The 18,098-nt window shown below is 35.3% G+C and overlaps 2 protein-coding genes across 4 annotated transcripts; both read left to right on the top strand.

Annotated features, from left to right (window-relative positions):
- The first annotated feature begins 442 nt into the window (after positions 1-442).
- Positions 443-11,507, top strand: LOC112033073 (protein ALTERED PHOSPHATE STARVATION RESPONSE 1). 3 transcript variants are annotated; one of them, XM_065763069.1, is made up of 7 exons: positions 443-682; positions 1,818-1,952; positions 2,172-3,321; positions 3,662-3,736; positions 6,987-7,186; positions 8,424-8,647; positions 10,452-11,507. In XM_065763069.1, exons 3-7 carry the CDS (start codon positions 2,220-2,222, stop codon positions 11,143-11,145), a joined length of 2,295 nt encoding a protein of 764 aa, XP_065619141.1. In that variant the 5' UTR covers positions 443-682; positions 1,818-1,952; positions 2,172-2,219; the 3' UTR covers positions 11,146-11,507. The 3 variants fall into 3 exon arrangements, with proteins under 3 accessions (XP_065619141.1, XP_065619140.1, XP_065619143.1); XM_065763068.1 differs by lacking the exon at positions 1,818-1,952; XM_065763071.1 differs by lacking the exons at positions 443-682; positions 1,818-1,952 and adding an exon at positions 1,235-1,439.
- A 1,019-nt stretch (positions 11,508-12,526) lies between these two features.
- LOC112033071 (F-box/WD-40 repeat-containing protein At5g21040) lies at positions 12,527-17,406 on the top strand. The gene is made up of 2 exons (XM_024065845.2): positions 12,527-14,854; positions 16,760-17,406. Exon 1 carries the CDS (start codon positions 13,007-13,009, stop codon positions 14,717-14,719), a length of 1,713 nt encoding a protein of 570 aa, XP_023921613.2. The 5' UTR covers positions 12,527-13,006; the 3' UTR covers positions 14,720-14,854; positions 16,760-17,406.
- Positions 17,407-18,098: the final 692 nt, after the last annotated feature.

Here is an 18,098-nt window from a genome sequence, read left to right as displayed (position 1 = left end):
TTGAAACTTGGCATTTCCTATTTTTTCCCTATGATTGATGCCTAACTTCACTTCTTATTGATTTATGTCCTCCCAAAAAAAAAAAAAGGTTTATAAGCACGATGTGTATTTTATCTATTTACATTATATTTGTGCATAACTTGACTTTAATTTTTGAAAAACATATAAAAATATCAATTAATAAAATATTAAATACACTTTAACTTGCACTCTTTAGGATACAAGTTAACAGAAATCTATTAGATACCAATAAACTTATTTTTAATTATGCAGTAATTATAATTTATTCCAAAAATTTAATGTTTTTTACATTTTACCCCTCTAAACGGAAAGCGAGTAAGACTCACGCACTACTACTTTCTTAGTAAGTAAGTATATAACTGGAAACTTTAGCAAAGTTGGGGGTGGCCAAGTGGGTTCCACAAAGCAATCTCCACAACACATGTCTTACATAGCATACAATGATGTGATCTCATATTCATGTCTTTTTCTTTCTTTCTATCCATGTGCCTTTTTTGAATGGAAAGAGCCATAGCCCATGGGTCCATCTATAGATTCGCAAATTCTGTCCACCTCTCCTTCTCTCTCTCTCTCTCTCTCAATATGGGTTTTTTTTTTCTTCTGAAATCCAAGTTCTTACAGTACTATACCCATTTTGATTGACTTCAATTCAACTCCTCAGGTACATCAAGTCCCACAATTTCTCTTATCTTTTGCTTCTACATGCTGTTTTTTGTATTGGGTTTTGGTTGGTTTTGATTGAATTGAATTGCTTTGGTTTCTAATCTTATCTTGGGTGTTGTATGCTTTCTGTTCAATTAATACAAACTTCTTTGCTTTATTGTGCATGTTCAACTGCTCAAGCTCTGATTTTTGGTATTGCTTTATGTGAATTTTGATCTGTTTTCATGCAATTCTGGTTTTTAGTGGACTGGGTTTATTCTTTATAGTGCTATTAGTTATAAACCTCTGTTGGGTTTGCCTTTTTCTTTTTGTTTGTTTGGTTAAAACAAGCATAAATAGAGTTTTCTAGATTATGGGTATTGACTTGGGAATCGGTTTCAAGCTAAATAGAGTAGCAGTTCATGAATTTTCTGGAAATTTTGTGTTTTTAGTAACTTTATCTTGGTACAGTTATAAAGTTATGCTTTTTAGGACTAAATTATGAATATTCTATTCTTCATAGAGATAAAGATTCCCATTCTTCCATCACTTTCCTTTATTCGGGTTTTCTTCTTTATAGGCTGAGTTTTTGAGATTAGTGACTTTTGAGTTGGTTCCCTTTACTCTATTTTGTTGGTTTCTATAATGTTTTAGCATGAAACTAAAGCTATCTATTCTGAACATTCCCTTTTTATTATTCTATTCCTATCATTTACTCGAGCGGTTCAAGGGGACTTGGATTGATTTTCTTGTTTGAAGTTGAGAACTAGAACCTGGTCCGAATTATGATCTCTTATGGCATTTTTATTCATCCTATGTTTTGTTTCTGGAAAGAAAATAGGGAAAGGACAGTGCTTACAAAATCAAGTCTTTTTCTTGTGGCTTTTTCACTCTTAATTGATTAGTTTAAAGTTTGACTGCTTTTCTTCTTTTTGTTGTTTGTTGTGGTTATGGTGCCAATATATTGTTATGCATTTCTTCAGCAGATCTATTCGATGCATTTCTGTTTCATCTGGTGACATTTGTTTATTTATAATAACAAATTTGATGTAAGACTTGTAACTTTTGGCTGTTCATATACTTCCCCCTATTTTATATTTAGAAGTGGTTTCTTGAAGCATGAGTCTCATTTGTACCTTTTACTTTTCTTGCAGTAATTTTCAATCTTGTACCTGTCTTTTATCAAAGAATGCGTGTGATCTTGGGCTATTGATTGGTAGAAAAATATGGAGGAAACTATGATTTGAAATTTTGTATAATCTTTCACCTTTTGTTGCCATAAAGGGAAGGTGTGGAGTTGATAGAAACATGGTTATTTTATAATTTTAACTCTACTTCATGTGCTATAAAATGTTTTAAACAATGTTGAGTTTTAGAGAAGTTGGAGATTGATCTATTGCTACACGGCTTTTGTTTTTGTTTTTGTTTTGTTTATAAGTAAGTTTTGGCCCCAAGAGGAGTGACTTTTGATGTTTCTTTAATATTCTTGTTATCGAATAAATTTTCAGGGAGAAGCCAATTTCTGGGTTATGTCGAAAGAGTGATCTCTAATAGTAATGGGGGTATCAAGCTCTAAAATAGAGGAAGATAAGGCTCTGCAGCTATGTCGTGAAAGGAAGAAGTTTGTTAGGCAAGCACTTGATGGCAGGTGTGCACTAGCAGCTGCTCATCTTACATATATTCAATCCCTTAAAACTACAGGAACTGCTCTTAGAAAATTTGTTGAGCCTGAAGCTCCTATAGAATCTTCCTTGTATACTTCTACCAATGCAACACCAGAACCACTTGCTTTAACTGAGAAGTCCCTTTCCCAGTTCTCATTCTCTTCTCCATCTGCCTCCCAACGTGTAGATGCAACTGAAACCTTTTCTCCATCTCCATCTCCTCCAAACCATAGTCAATTTCAGGCAAATCATGTGAGATTCAGGGGTACTTTGTCCAAAAAGGTTGAAGAAAAACCTTCTTTACCTGTTATAGGAACAGTAACCTCGTCGACCACCCTGCAGAATACCACACCTCATTCCACTGAAAGACCTGAAACATCCTCATTTGAAGGTTCTTCCCTCCCCCAAGAAACTCCAGCATGGGATTATTTTGGTCTCTTTCATTCAGATGATAATGAGTTCTCTTTTCAAGATGAGAAGGGGATGAACCAGGGGTTGGAGAATGCTGTTGATATAAGACGGCCTAGAGAAGAGGAGGGAGTTTCTGAGATGGAAGATGAGGAGGAAAAGGCATCTTTTAATGGGAGGGAAGAATCTCAGGATTCAGATGATGAATTTGATGCTGAGCCTACCTCAGAAACACTGGTCCGAACGTTTGAAAATCTTAATAGGGCACAAAATCATGTTGCTGATAATGCTTCACCTAGTTCGCCTTCTGCTGGAAATGAAGATTCAGATACTGAGTTCTTGAATGGGGAGAAAGACAACTCCCCCTCTTTGTCACCATTGAGAACCACATCTAAGGTTGTTGTGCTTCATACTGACACAAATAAAACACCACTGAAAGAAGATAGTATTGTGGCTAAGGACTTCTATTCAAGCATAAAAGAAGTTGAATTTCTCTTTATAAAAGCATCTGAGTCTGGCAAAGAAGTTCCAAGGATGCTTGAAGCAAATAAGTTTCATTTCCGTCCAATATTACCAGGGAAAGAAAGTAAGATCTCTCTATTGTTTTTTTCCCTTGTCATTTGATCTCTCATGAATATTGGCTACTATGATTTGGTTAGAAAGTTGTATACACTATCAAGGCTGCAGGACAATACTCTGCTTTTTTATGCAGTTATCATTCATGCGCCCAATCTGTAATGCAGCAGATATGTCCTGCATGAGTGGGGCTCATTGCTAATGCTTAAAGAAAATTTTGATGTTTTCTAAAGGGCCAAGAGAAATTTTCTATTTTATGCTTATTACCAAAAGACTCTAGGAAGTTATTTGAGATTTCTTATCCTGATGTCTATTGGTAAAAGTCTTAACAAGAGAATCCTCTATTGTAGGAGGTGAGTCAATGGTATCTACATTCATAAAGGCCTGTTTCTCTTGTGGAGAGGACCCAAGCCAAATTCAAGAAGGTAGGCTACTTGTCTTTTTTTCTTTCAGATTACTTCACTCTTTTATGTCATAGAGGCACAACAAAAAATCATGTTTGGGGATTGAACAAACTTGGGCACTAAAATCCAGGATGTCCAGCATGGGATGAGTTCTTGGTTTCAAAAATGTTTTGGCCTGTTATGCTCCATAGACTCATTTATGAATGTATTGGACATTCTGGAATTTCTATCTTAAAGATGCCATAATATAATTGTGTTAATCTACCAATAAATTCAAATGATGCCTGTCCTGTAATTGCATCCTATAATTTGCAACCTGTAGAACCTCATGCTACTTCAATTTGTAAGTTGTCCATAATCAGTTTGACAAACTCAGGATCATTTCCCTTTAACTTAATGGGTATTATTCTCCTAATGCACTTCCTTACTTCATCCACTCTGCTCTTATCTTATGACTCACATCCTCTTCACTCATACAATAATCTTGATATTCTTTGTTTGATGAAGTGGTTTGGATAATTGAAGCTTTAGAATGTCTGTGATGATGAAATCTCCCTTTCCAACAGTGTAGCATCTGAGCTACAGTCTTTGGCATAACTCAAGCAATTCCAAATAGATGTTTGCCCAAATATCTCATGCCACCATTCAATAAAGTAAAAGATGGTCAACTGAGTCCCCGCTTTTCTTTCACTTGCAACACCAATCAATAATCATTAATTTCTGTTCTTGAAGATTGTCTATTGGTCAAGATCTACTCATCGCTGCTGTCCATGCATATTTCTGGAGACTTAGTGATGCAGACAGTCAAGAGGAAAATAAAGAACAAGAAATTAACAAATAACCCTAAGATCATTTATAGGTTACCTGAAATCAACCGCAAGCAAGAAATTTAGGCATCAACTAAGGTGTCAGGAATCAACCCACAATTTGGAAAATCTATAATTTGAATTTCATTAATCAGTCGTCTCAAATACAACCATCTAGAATCCTTTTATAGAGCTTTTAGGAATAGAAGATAATCTATCTGAAAGCTGAAACTAATCTCGAAACCAATCCCTATCTAAACTCAATCTAATCCCCATCTGAATTTTAAATAAAAGTCTATAATAATCCAATCTCCTACTAGATAAAGAAAATTTGAAAATAATTTTGGTTGTGCTCCCGCATCACTTAGACAATCCAAATTCTCTTTCATGGGAAAGAAACTCCTATGGGACCCTCAAGGCTTCATAATAATAGCAAACATCAAAGTTCCTGCTTTGAGGGTGTCTAAGATAATTGATCTTTCTCTAACCTTGAAGAGAAGTTGGAATACAAAAGCTCAAAGTAAATACCCCCAGCTTCCAAATCTTAATCACGAGGATACCAATTACGTTGTGGATTCCAACTATGTCTCAACAACAACAACAATAACAAGCCTTGATCCCAATTTTTTTTTGTTAAGTAATAATGTTTCATTGATATCAAATAAGAGTCACCCAAGTATACAGCAAGTATACAGGGACAAACAATTAATTACAAACATTACATAAATCTAGCAAATCAACAACTGAAAATAACCAGTCCAATAAAGTAAAAAGGAATAACTTGAGATCAGGCGTAGTTCTCTCTGTATCTTCAAAGCTCCTGCTATTTCTTTCCCTCCAAATGCACCACATCAAACAATGGGGATATCCATCCATATATATGCATTCCAATGACGATGAAACTGACATTGCCAGCAAGGTAGTAACTCAACAACGGATTTTGAAATCACCCAACACACTCCAAACAAACACAATACCATGGACCAAAAATATGAAGCAATAGGGAAATGCAGATATAGGTGATCAACTGATTCATCATTACGTTTCTCAAAAAAAAAAAAAAAAAAAACTGATTCACCATTACATTTGCACATATAACATCAATCTGTAATCCATACCCTCCTCCTTATAACTGTCAATCATCAAAATTTTCCCCAAGGCTGTAATTTATACAAAGAAAGCCACTCTAGGAGGGACCTTTCGCTTCCATATGCTTTTCCAAGGGAAAGATTGATCACTAGTGCCACCAAATAGTCGGTAATAATCATTAACCTTAAAGCCCTTTTTCTTATCTGGTTTCCAGCAGATCCTATCCTCCCCAAAATTTGGGATTCCAATTATGTGTGCCACACAAAAAAGACGAAATTGACACATCCTTATCAACTGCAATTCGATATAATTTTGGAAATACATCCTTCAAACTAGAATCCCCACACCACCAGTCATGGCAAAAGCAGATTTAATTATCATCACCCACAGAAAATTTACTTAACTCATTAAATTTTATCAACATGATAACATTAGCATAATTCCCTGTGTTGTTTTTTCTTTTTCTGTACATATTTTTTAGCTGCTTCATTCTTCTTGTATGAAGTAGTTTTTCTGTTAATAATATTTTCTTAACTATCAAAAAAAAAAAAAAAAAAAATTTAGCATAATCTAATACTACAACTATATTTGAAAATTAGCATGTCAACATACCATTAGGGACCCTATTTCTGCCCCCTTTTGCCACTCCGAGACCTACAGGTTTTAAGAGACTGCCTATGTAATTTGTCTTTTGATGTTGATTTTCACAGTTATGTGGACCACTGTCTCCAATATGCTATAAGGTGATGAACATAGGATGCTTTCCAGCCAATATAAATAGATAAAATTGGGATTTGTCATCCACAATCTTTAATGTTATCCTTAGTTGTATATGTCACAAGAATATGACAAGTTACAAAAGTAACTAAGCTGAATTTATTTGCCTATAGTTTATGTGTCCTATTTTATCTTTTAAATGGTATATTTCTTTATATTTTCTGCCACTGAGCTCTAACTCAAATGACACCTCTTCTTCTTGTAAGAGCAAGGTAAAAGGTGTGGTTGTAGCTTCAAAACCTATGCATGTGTAACTTACCAATAAAAAAATATCCCAAGATTTTCTTATACTCTTTTATGTTTAGATTGTATTTTTTTTTATTAGTTTTGAAAGTAAGGGTTGCAATATATTTAGATTTTATATATCTTTGAAACATATATCATAGCTATAAAAGGGTTCAGAGCTCTATATAGCTGGAGTTTAATTCAAACGCCCCTGTCAGGCATGGTTCAAATTTTCTGTGAATGAAGTAGAATCTTCTTCTTTATAAACCACATATATTAAGGTATTATATTTTTTTACCTCTTCAATTAAGGTAAGTCTTGATCTATATACCTCAATTATTCAACTAATCATTTTTTTTTAAATATTTTTTTAGGCCCTGCTCAAGATTCCATAAAGTATTTGACTTGGCATAGGACAACATCATCCCGTTCCTCTTCATCCAGAAATCCATTGGGAGCGAACTCAAAAGACGATTTAGATGAGCCCATTAATTTCTGCATGATCTCGGGCAGTCATGCCTCAACCTTGGATAGGCTATATGCATGGGAGAGGAAGCTATATGATGAAGTCAAGGTACTGTTGATCTCACAGCGGTTAAAGTGATATAATAATTATCATCTTCGTTCATCATTATTATTACTGTGATTGATATTTTCACTGTGTATGTGATTTATTTGCTAATTTTGTCCTTTTTTCTCATATGAGCTGAAGAATGATTAATCTCCAATGCCTGTAATATTTTGAATCAGTTGTTTAATCTTTATTGTATCATTTTTTGGGTGTTCAAGAAGTTAATTTTTGTGTTTCTTTTAATATTATCCTCTTCATATTCATTATCTGTTAAATTAAATTTCTCTATGAGCTTAGTATTCGCTGTCTTGATCATAAAAAGTGAAGTTAGCTGAAATAACTTGCTCAACATGGAGATGTAGTTGTGCTTTTACTACTGCCATGTTTGGTATAGGGCATGACTTCACTTTCCCTGCTATTTTGGATAATCTGAATTATCAGACAAGCATAAATGTCACCATAATTTGAACAACTGAAAAAAGAAACCATGACTATGACATGATTTAGTGGATTCAGTAGTAGTTTTTTGTAAATATGATGAGAAAATGGCATTACAGTGGTAATGGTGAAGTGCATTGTAGTAACTCAATTTGCTCTTGTTAATACACTTATTTTTAAGTCAAACAATATGCCATTTAAATGATGTAGTGGACCTTTGGAGGAAAAGACTTTTTATAAAGCAGATTTTGTGTTGAAAGCAACTTTTGGTCCAACTGGGATAGGACAATGTTCAGCAGAAGCTAGATTAATGACCAAAGGTCAATATTTTGTATAAATTTGAACTGCAAAGACAAAATAGGTAAGTTCTTCCCTTTTTTCTTTATCACTTAGTCTTCCCTAATTTGATATTTGTTGTCAACCATGTACCTGCCGATAAACAAGTATTATACTTGATAATGTTGATCAAAGCAACCTAATATACACAAGACAAAAGAGATACAGAATATTGCTAGGGTCTTGTAAATCTTGTGGATTTTCATCCAATAAGTATTGTGAAATATCCGAAAGTGTAGAAATGCATGAGAAAGTGTTGAACTTGTTCTACAGGATGTATCAGCCCATCAGATCTGAAAGTCATACATAAATCGTTGTCTAGTATATCTTGTAATATCTGTGATTAATGAATTTGAGGTGATAGGTGCTATATGTTGAGCTGCTATGTCTTTTGAAACGTTTCAATATATGAGTAGTCCCTAATAACCATTTTTTAATGACTTACATAAAATTCTTGTAATTTTAGGCCAGCGGAATTGTCAGAAAGGATTATGACTTGAAGTGCAAAATTTTAAGACAACTGGAATCAAAAGGGGAAAGTTACCAAAAAATTGATAAAACTCGTGCAGTTGTCAAGGATCTACATTCAAGAATCAGAGTTGCAATCCACAGAATTGAATCTATATCAAAGAGGATTGAGGATTTAAGGGACACAGAGCTCCAGCCACAACTTGAGGAGTTGATTGAAGGGTATGTGCCTTTACTCTCATCATTATTTTATTTAAACAAAAATTCCATTAGGAACCATACATTGTTATGGATTCCAATAGTCATTAGCTATCTGGCACAGTTGCGGCTAAAAAACATTTAATATTTTTTTATGTCCATTAATTCAATTATATTTCATGATTCAACTCATTGAACTAAGCCTTAATCCAAAATAATTGGGGTTGGCCATTGCATTGTGTTGCTAGATCGTGAAGCCGCGAGTAGAAAGAATGAGCCAAACCAATGGGCCCTTTCAATCTAGTGCATGCCTTTATTTGAATTTTTACTGCACTTAGCCTTAGTACCATGTCTGCAATTACCCCCTAACAGTCATCATTTTCCATATACTAATTCACATCATTTTGGGCCTCCCTTTTACCCCTTTTGCTCTTTCCAGGTTAATGAAAATGCTCATCTTTTATTATTAATTACACACACATACACCTAGTGAGTTTGGAACTCAAACCTCATCTTCCACCTTGCTTTTTTCAAGGAGAGGAAGTGCCATTTGAGTTAAAATACTTATTGTAATTCAACTACATTTCATTTCAGCAGATGAAAATCAATATGACCTCAGATATTTTTGTTACTTATCCAAAAAAAAAGAAAAGGAAAATAAATATGACCTACCGTTGACCTTAGTTAGAAGGCCCATCTAAAGGAATTATTTTGTCAACTCTGTGCCTGTGATTTTTATCTAATAAAAAACAAGAGCTTATCAAAGTTGGACTTTTGGCCGAACATCAAACCATGTTGTTGGGCATTTTGAGGTTAAAAAATAATGGAACAGTCCTATCCTGTTTGTTAGCTTGGTGCCTATCAGAGTTCATACAAGTATTTTGGCGAGTTGATTTCATTGCATTCAAGGCTTGTTGGCCTACTGATATGATTCATGGAAGTAGGTCATGAACCAGTTACCAAATACCAACATATTACTTCCATTGAAACTTGGCATTTCCTATTTTTTCCCTATGATTGATGCCTAACTTCACTTCTTATTGATTTATGGGGCTTTATATTTTGAAAGCCCAATAACTTTGTGCCATGTTTACCTATTTCAAAGGATTAAAGCGGTGTAGGGATAGCTTTTTACTATACACACATTCTTTTATACTGTTATAGCTCCCCCTCCCCCCCTTCCCCCAAAAAAAAAGAAAAAAATGCTTCACAACTTTATTCTCTCTCTCTCTCTCTCTCTAATCTTTTAAAATTTTAAATTGATAAGTTTCACACACACCCTATGGGTTTTGAACCCACAACCACAGCGTCCACCTTGTTGTTTCAAGGAAAGGAGGTATCATTTGAGCTGGAACTTGTTGGCTACTCTTGCTTTCTGTTGTTGTTTACTGCTACTTTATATCATTTCTTACCATTGCTTCTCCCTAGGAAGGTCATAGAGGATATGGGTTGAATCAAAATAGAAATGATTGACTTACAACATGATTATAAAATTTGAAGTGATAATTAAACATGTACGGCCCATATCGTAAAGGTGACACATTTGGGCATTGTTAAGACCAATATCAACTCCTAACCATCATATGTATACATTAGTTTTTTTCTGGGATCATATTTCTATACATATATATTTGCTATTTAGCCTGCTAGCAAATTACAAAACAGTATAATCATGAAAGAGCTATTTTCAGTTATTCAATACACACTTAAGTCTCCACAGATTGAGCTTTTTATATTTCTCTGGTTTATTTACATATCTTTTTTATTTTGATTATTTTAAGTGCTTCACTTTTGGGTTTCATTATCAATCTTTGCAAAATAACTGCAGGTTAAGTAGGATGTGGGAAGTGATGTTTGAGTGCCACAAGCGCCAGTTTCGCATCATTTCAATAGCATTGAACAATGGCAACACTAAAATCTTCATACACTCAGAATCACATCGCCAGATTACTTTCCATCTTGAAAATGAGCTCAGTTTTCTATCATCAAGTTTTACAAAGTGGATTGGTGCTCAGAAGTCCTATCTTGAGGCTATATGTGGATGGCTTTACAAATGTGTCTCAATTACACAAAAACATCCGAAAAGAAAAAGGAGGCAACAACCCCCACCCTTTCACGAGTCTGGCCCTCCAATATATACGACCTGTATTTGCTGGTTGGACAAGCTTAAAAATTTGTCTGAAGCCAAGGAACTTGTAGAATCTATAAAGAATTTAGCAGCTGAAACTGCTCGCTTTGTACCACGTCAAGAAAAGAACCAGGGGAAGGATTTGAATCATCGATTTTTGCCATCATGGAAGGCTGATAATGAGAGTGATTCAGCAAAGGCGCTGAAAGATGACGCTTCAGGGGACTGGATTTCAGGTTTTGATGGTTTTCAATCAAGCTTGGTGGAATTTCTGCGGCATTTGAATAACTTTGCAGAATCTTCTGTAAAAATGTATGTCGAACTTGAAGAGGCTATCAAAACTGCTAAGACTAATTATGGTCTTTTATCTAAGTCACAGAAGAGGGAGGAATGACGGCACTCTCTCAAGCTCCAATAAATGGTGTTTTAAGATGTCCATAGAACACTTGAAGAATTTCAGATGTGAATTCAATTGGAAAAGGCATTGTATATGGCGAAATGAATAAAAAGGGGAATTGGTCTCAACAGAAGATAAAGGAACTGGTTAAGAAATCCTAATTTGGAGATGTTATAAAAGAGATGGTAATTGTAGGTGAAAGATGTAATTACAAAGGCTGGTAGCCACAAAGAGAGGTTTCTTTTTCTTTTTCTCAATTTAACAGAACTTGTATAGTTTTTCTATTGTGAACATAGGAACACTGGTAAAGTGCCAGCCCCCATTCTATCTAATAATTAGATAATGCATAGTTGTATTCAGTTGGTCCCTACCCTATTTAATTTTATTGCTTTTGCTTGAAGGTTTATCTTTCTGTTATGCAATTGCTCCAATTTTTAGTGGTTAGTCACAATGCTTGCTTGCTGGTCTATATCTATTGCTGCCAAAAATATTCAGGTTTAAACTCTCAACTGCTGAGGAAGCATTGGGTTCTGATAATTTTTTTCTTACTTATTGCTGGGGAGGACTCTTTTATTTGCAAGTAGGTTTAAAGATGCAACTGTCAATGGTTAACATCATGGTTTTGCAGCATAAATTATTAGGGAGGCAGATTAAAGTTCTAATTTGCACTGCAAGTAAATTTGGTTGTTGAGAACTAAATGGGATTGAACTGTTTATAGTTTAGAGAAGTGTTACGTCCACAACATTTTCACAATAAATCATAAGTAGTAAGTTGTTATCGGTTTTAATTTAAACCTATCACTGAAATTACTTTTTTGTCCACTAATAACAATTCTTAACAACTTGTCACTTATGATTTGTTGTGAAAATATTATGGACATAACATTTCTTTATAGTTTATGTCTTGCTTATTAACATCTCAACAAGGCCTTTGAGGTCATCAACCAACCTAGCCACTCTATTACCATTTCTATACGCAAAAGCATACTCACAGGAACAACAGTGATGCTTGCTAATACTCACAAATTTAATTTGAGAAATAGAAAAAAGCAATTTTAGAATACAAAGAAAATAAAAAAAGGGTTACGCATTTTTATAAACCACAGATTATGGATATACATCTTTGCTTCTTATCGAGCCGGCCCAAATTTGCCAGCATTGTCCAAGGCCCAATATCCAACCAAGTACACCTATTTTTATTTTTATTTTTTTTAATTGTCATTTTCTTTTGTAGGTAAATATAATAATATATTTTTTATTATGAAAAATATTTTATTTTAGTCCAACCAATCTATGACCTTATCTCCACCGTTGATTCATTAGCTTTTAAACGGTGATAGAAACATTTAAAAATCACCTCTTTGACCCAAAGACTTTTTTTCCTCCCCAACCAATTTTCTCTCACAAAATTGAACAAACAAAAAATAAAAATTCCCTAACGCAAAGTATAACAAACTCTCTCTCTCTCTCTCTCTCTGTTCCTTCCAAATTCCAAGGCTAGTGTTATAATCTCTGAGGTATCTTTGTAGACTCAGATCTTTCTCACCTTTATTTCTATTTCATTTTCCAGTTTACTTTTTAGCTCTAATCAAAATTTCCTGGGTCTTAGTTTGATCATACTAATTCTCAATTTCTTTTCTGTTGATTATCTCAGATTGTTCTTATCATTTTTGTGTAGTGCAGCTAGTTTTATCAATTGGGTTGTCCTTCATTTTTGTTATTAGATTAAGAATTTTGGGTTAAAAAAATATATATATATCTGGGTTTGAGTCAAAATAAGGTTTGTTTTTGTTGTTGCAATTTGGGGATTGAGTTTTCAACCCGTGAATTCAAGTCTTAGGGTTCAGAGTTTTATTTTATGGAATTTGTATGCCAAGAGGGTACTGAGGATTCTAAAAAGTTGGTATCTTGTGTAGAAAATTCTTGTGTAGAACACATTGAACCTAATCAATTCAATTACAAACTCAAAGCCAAAGAAACTGCATTGTCAAATCTCACATTTGATTCCAAACCCGAAAACGAAAGGAGTGTGAAACCAAAACCCGTGTCGAAATTTCATTCTAAGAAGGCAATTGTAAGCTCTAACAAGTCAAAACAGCCTTTGTCTGATGATGATGATGCTTTGCCCAATTTTCGTCCATCAATCACTGACCTTCCCGCGGCATTAATATCCGAAATCCTTAACTGCCTTGATCCAAAAGAGCTTGGTATTGTTTCGTGTGTCTCAGAAAGTCTGCATAGGCTTGCCTCTGAGCACCATGTGTGGAAGGAGTTCTATTGTGAGAGGTGGGGACTTCCAATAGCTCCAACACCTTTAGATTCGGGGTTTTCCAATGAGAAGTCATGGAAGGAACTTTATGCGGAGAGGGAGTTTAGGAGTAACACGTTTATGGGACGTTATAATATGGATGTTATGTATGGTCATGCTGAAGCAGTTCGTACTGTTTTCCTTTTGGCTTCTGCAAAGCTTATTTTCACTTCAGGATATGACTCGGTTGTTAGAATGTGGAACATGGAAGAAGGGTTGTCGATTGCATCCTCACGACCCCTTGGTTGCACTATCCGAGCAGTTGCAGCAGATACAAAGCTTTTGGTTGCTGGTGGTACCGATGGATTTATCCATGGTTGGAGGGCAGTGGAGGGGCTGCAACACTTGTTTGACCTTAGGGGTTGTCAAAGCCAGAGTACAGAGTTCCGAGTATGGGAACATGAGGGACCGATAACTTCTCTAGCTTTGGATCTTACAAGGATGTATAGTGGTTCATGGGATATGACTGTTCGTGTATGGGATCGTTTTTCAATGAAGTGCTTAACAGTTTTGAGGCATAGCGATTGGGTGTGGGGACTTGCCCCTCATGATACTACAGTTGCTAGCACATCAGGTTCAGATGTATATATTTGGGATTCCATTAGTGGGACTTTGATCACCATTATTTGTAGTGCTCATGTTGGTAATACTTACTCCGTGGCGAGAAGCCATACTGGAAATTATCTTTTCACGGGAGGAGAAGATGGTGCGATACACATGTTCAAGATTGCAAGACATTGCACTGGAGCTGCTGTTTCTCAAGTTTCTACATGGATTCCACACTCGGGTCCTGTGCATTCTCTTGCATTTGAGTTTCCATGGCTTGTTTCAGCTTCTAGTGATGGAAAGCTGTCACTAATAGATGTAAGAAAGCTGCTAGGAACTTGCAAAGGAAAGAGCATATCAAGGACCAAGCATGTGGACAAAAATGGTGTGGAGCCTCCACAGAGGATGTTACATGGATATGGGAGCAACCTGTTCTCAGTTGACATTGGTGCTGATCGGATAGTGTGTGCAGGGGAGGAAGGTGCTGTTAGGATCTTTAATTTCACACAAGCATTGGAAATTGAGAAGAGGACTCGTGATTTAAGACGAATCCGGTTAGAGAATAGGATTAGGCGGCGTAAGCTCCAAATAGAGATGAACAGTAAAGGTGGTCGGACTGATCAATGTTCAGTTGCAGCTAAGAAGAACACAGTTAATGGTGATAGGGGTAGAGCTTGGCACAATAAGCGCGGGGTGAGCAGCAAGCTGAAGGCGTAGCAGCAGATAACAAGTACTAGTTGATTTTCGGTTCCATCATTCTTTTACACTTTGTGGGCATTTTAGCGTAAGGATGGTGTAAAATTTATTTTCTAAGCAGGCAAGCTGACTTATGCCCAAAAAAAAAAAAGGCAGGTAAGTTGACTAATTGTAGTTTTATCGTGCTATATTTGAATTATAAACATGGTGTTCATTTAATATTAGTTGTTACATACTTTGTTATGTTCAGTTGGTTCCTTGCTGTAAGCATCTCAAATTATAGTTTCCATTCTTCTCTGGCACAAAGTTGGTTTTCTTTGTCAAATGTGGTGAAAGTATGTGAATATGGTGGTTTAATTTGGAGTGTATTTGTGTGTGTGTACGTCCAATATTTGGTCTAAGGTTTTCATTCTTTGAGATGGTCACTGAACCTTTTAAAAGTATGTTGTGCATGCGTGTGTGTGGCCCAAGGTTTTCATTTTGATCGAAAGTTCATCAAATCTTCTCAGAGTATGCATATTTGTGTTAATGTGTGTGACACAGTCTCCAATTTGTCCAAAGCCATTTTGTTTAACGGTCATGGAATTTTTTGCAAAATTTGTTGAACAGAATGTGGGTGGTGTCTTTGTGTGCATGCGCAACTATCATGTGCATCTATATATATGTCACTATAAGGTTGTTTTCTGGCTACTTATAATAAAAAAAAGGTTGTTTTTTGGCTATTAAGAGTTGGTTACATAGATCAGGGTGGGAATGTATTGTTGGACTTGTTAGGGATGAATAAATGTTAGATAGTTGTAATAGACTAGGATGGGTTTTTACTCGTTATTAAGAGTTGGATATACAGACAAGGGTGCAAATAAATTGTTGGATTTGTTATATTAGTTTCCTTGTTTAGGGGTGAATAGATTAGGATGAGCTTTCTTTTGAATTTCATCTTTATCTTGTAAAATCATATACTAATATGACTAGATGTTGAATAAGGAAGATAGTTGAGAGCTTGTTATTTAGTGAAAGTTCACTTTGGAGGTTGGTTTGTTTCAAACTTATGCATAATTCTATCCCTTTGTGAGATGGCATGTAACAATTGACATCAAAGCAGACAATGGGCAATTCATGCATTAAGTGAGTAGACACTAAGCTTAGCTCTTTAGTGGGGGATGTTAGATGCATCTATTTTATTTATTTTCATCACTTTAAGGTTGTCTCCCCATTTCTAAGAGTTGGAATGAGGCTGAGAATTCATTGTTGTATTTGTTAGGTTAGTCTCCTTGTTTAAGGGATAAATCAATCTTGTACGTCAGGTAGAATGAGTTTTTTAAACTTATTTAGCAAAAAATATATTGGATGAGTTTCCTTTTGTATTCATCTTTATCTTGTAAAGCCATATATTTATATGACTAGATGTTGAATGAGGACGGCAGATGAAATCTTGTGATTAAGTGAAACTTCACTTTTGGAGGTTGGTTTTTCTCAAAGAAAACTAATTGTTTTGAAATAGTTCTGCACTGTTTCTCTATTCTATCAATGGTAGATTTGGAAAGCCATTTATTCAATGTTTGGAAAGTGATTCCGTTTAGCCTTTCTCCCATCTCCTAGTTGTTACTCTGTTTTACTCATGATAACTTTGAACTCTGCCATATTTTTAGATTCGGTCCTTCTGGATCGAGTCCCATTCTGTTATAAATGTTTGCGATCTGATGTCAATTCATTTCTAGTCAATGAGTTCATGACGAGACAGGAAGGTTTCAAAATTTCGATTCCTCTTTACTCTTTAGTGGGATAAACTAGCTTCTTTTATTTTCTTGTTTGCAATAATACATAATTTCACCTGACAAGCAACCAACCTAAGCTCACTGGCAAGGTATTTGGAACCAATTACCAAGTTTATCAAGCATAATAGGAGGTCAAATTCTTGTTTCTGGGGTGGGTCTGTGATTTCCAAGTAAATTTCTTTAGTAAATGATAAGATCGGTATCCTTAACAAGTAGTCATATATGGGTTGCTTTGAACTTGTAAAATGGTTTATAAACTGATCACTCTTCTTTCAACATGGTACAGATTAGTTGCATCTCGCCATCTCCTCAGTGGTGTTTAAGAAATCTTCTGAGACCATATTTGGTACGGCATTCGAATTAAATCATGGAATATGATTGTAGATGTATTCAAAGTAAGCTTCTTTTTCTTTTTTTTTTTTTCCTTTTAAATTGTGTCCTCCAACTCCAACCAGGAGGTCTCTGAGCTAAACATCAAATTCTTTTTTGCTGAATAAAAAACATCAAATTCTTTAATACAAAGGCCATGACACCTGACCTATGCGGCGCTTTGTTGCATTGTCTCAGCATATATCAACGATCAACTATTCTTACTTTGTTGGCATGCATATGTTAAAGAGAAATTCGTTTGAAAGAGAAGTTTTTGGGAAATTCCAATAACACCCAAGACCGACTGTTCTTGGAGTTGGATGAAAAATTGCAGTTGAGGAGTTTAATTAAGTCGGTCTTGGAGTTGGATGAAAAAATTGCAGTTAAGGAGTTTAATTAAAACTTTAATGCAATATAAGATTAGTGATGGAGCTGCTATTTATATGTGAAATGATTTATGGCCTAGGATGTATGGACACGGGTACGGATACAAGTGCAGGTACAACATAGTGACACGAAGAATTTTTGAAAAATTATAACATGAAACAGAATGTACGATACCAATATGACATGGATACGGCACCCTAAATGAAGTGTTGGTGCATCTTAGTTTATGCCATCCAAATGGCCATTTATTCTCAAGCTATTGTCATCGAGTCATTTATGACTCAGGCAGCTTTGTAAGAGCAAAAAAAAAAAAAAAGAGGGCATAGCCTCCAGCTAGGTCTGATCAACAAATTCAAAGCAGACTTTTCATGGAGCAAAATTATTGGAAAGGCTCATGAAGTAACAACCTTGCCTGCTCCCAATGACAAGTTCAATTGTTCACAAATTTGTGTGCGTTTAGATATCGTTTATTTTGCTGAAAATTGAAAACACTATAATAAAATAATTTTTAAATGTATGAATAGTGCCGAGTGACTTATTTTTAAAAATTTTGTTGAAAAAAGAGGTTTATGGGTCCCGTGAAGACCCACTACCAAACTTGAAATGTGCTTCTCCCAAAAAAAAAAAGAGCTAGACGTAGACGTGTATGGGAGAAACGCAATCCAAACGTGCCTTGGAATCATGGAATGGCGTAAGGGACAAAGAAGACCAGGGGTGATGTGGTGGAGAAGGCTGTGGTTTAGGGTTTTTTTTTTTTTTTTTTTTTTTAACTCATCACTCCTCACTCAATTTTCATCACTTATCACTCGTCACTTATCATTTAAAATACCTCAACTCCCTACACCCCACCCATTTGGCACCATCACTCA

Source organism: Quercus suber, unplaced genomic scaffold, assembly GCF_002906115.3.
Source record: "Quercus suber isolate HL8 unplaced genomic scaffold, Cork oak 2.0 scaffold_490, whole genome shotgun sequence".
Taxonomy (NCBI): domain Eukaryota; kingdom Viridiplantae; phylum Streptophyta; class Magnoliopsida; order Fagales; family Fagaceae; genus Quercus; species Quercus suber.
Note: the sequence above shows the minus strand (reverse complement) of the source record. Positions and strands in the feature narration are given on the sequence as shown.

Coding starts and splice junctions, on each gene's coding strand:
- LOC112033071 (XM_024065845.2), top strand. CDS start 13,007: ATGGAATTTGTATGCCAAGAGGGTACTGAGGATTCTAAAAAGTTGGTA.
- LOC112033073 (XM_065763068.1), top strand. CDS start 2,220: ATGGGGGTATCAAGCTCTAAAATAGAGGAAGATAAGGCTCTGCAGCTA. Junction 3,322..3,661: donor AATATTACCAGGGAAAGAAA/GTAAGATCTCTC, acceptor CCTCTATTGTAG/GAGGTGAGTCAATGGTATCT. Junction 8,648..10,451: donor CTTGAGGAGTTGATTGAAGG/GTATGTGCCTTT, acceptor AAATAACTGCAG/GTTAAGTAGGATGTGGGAAG.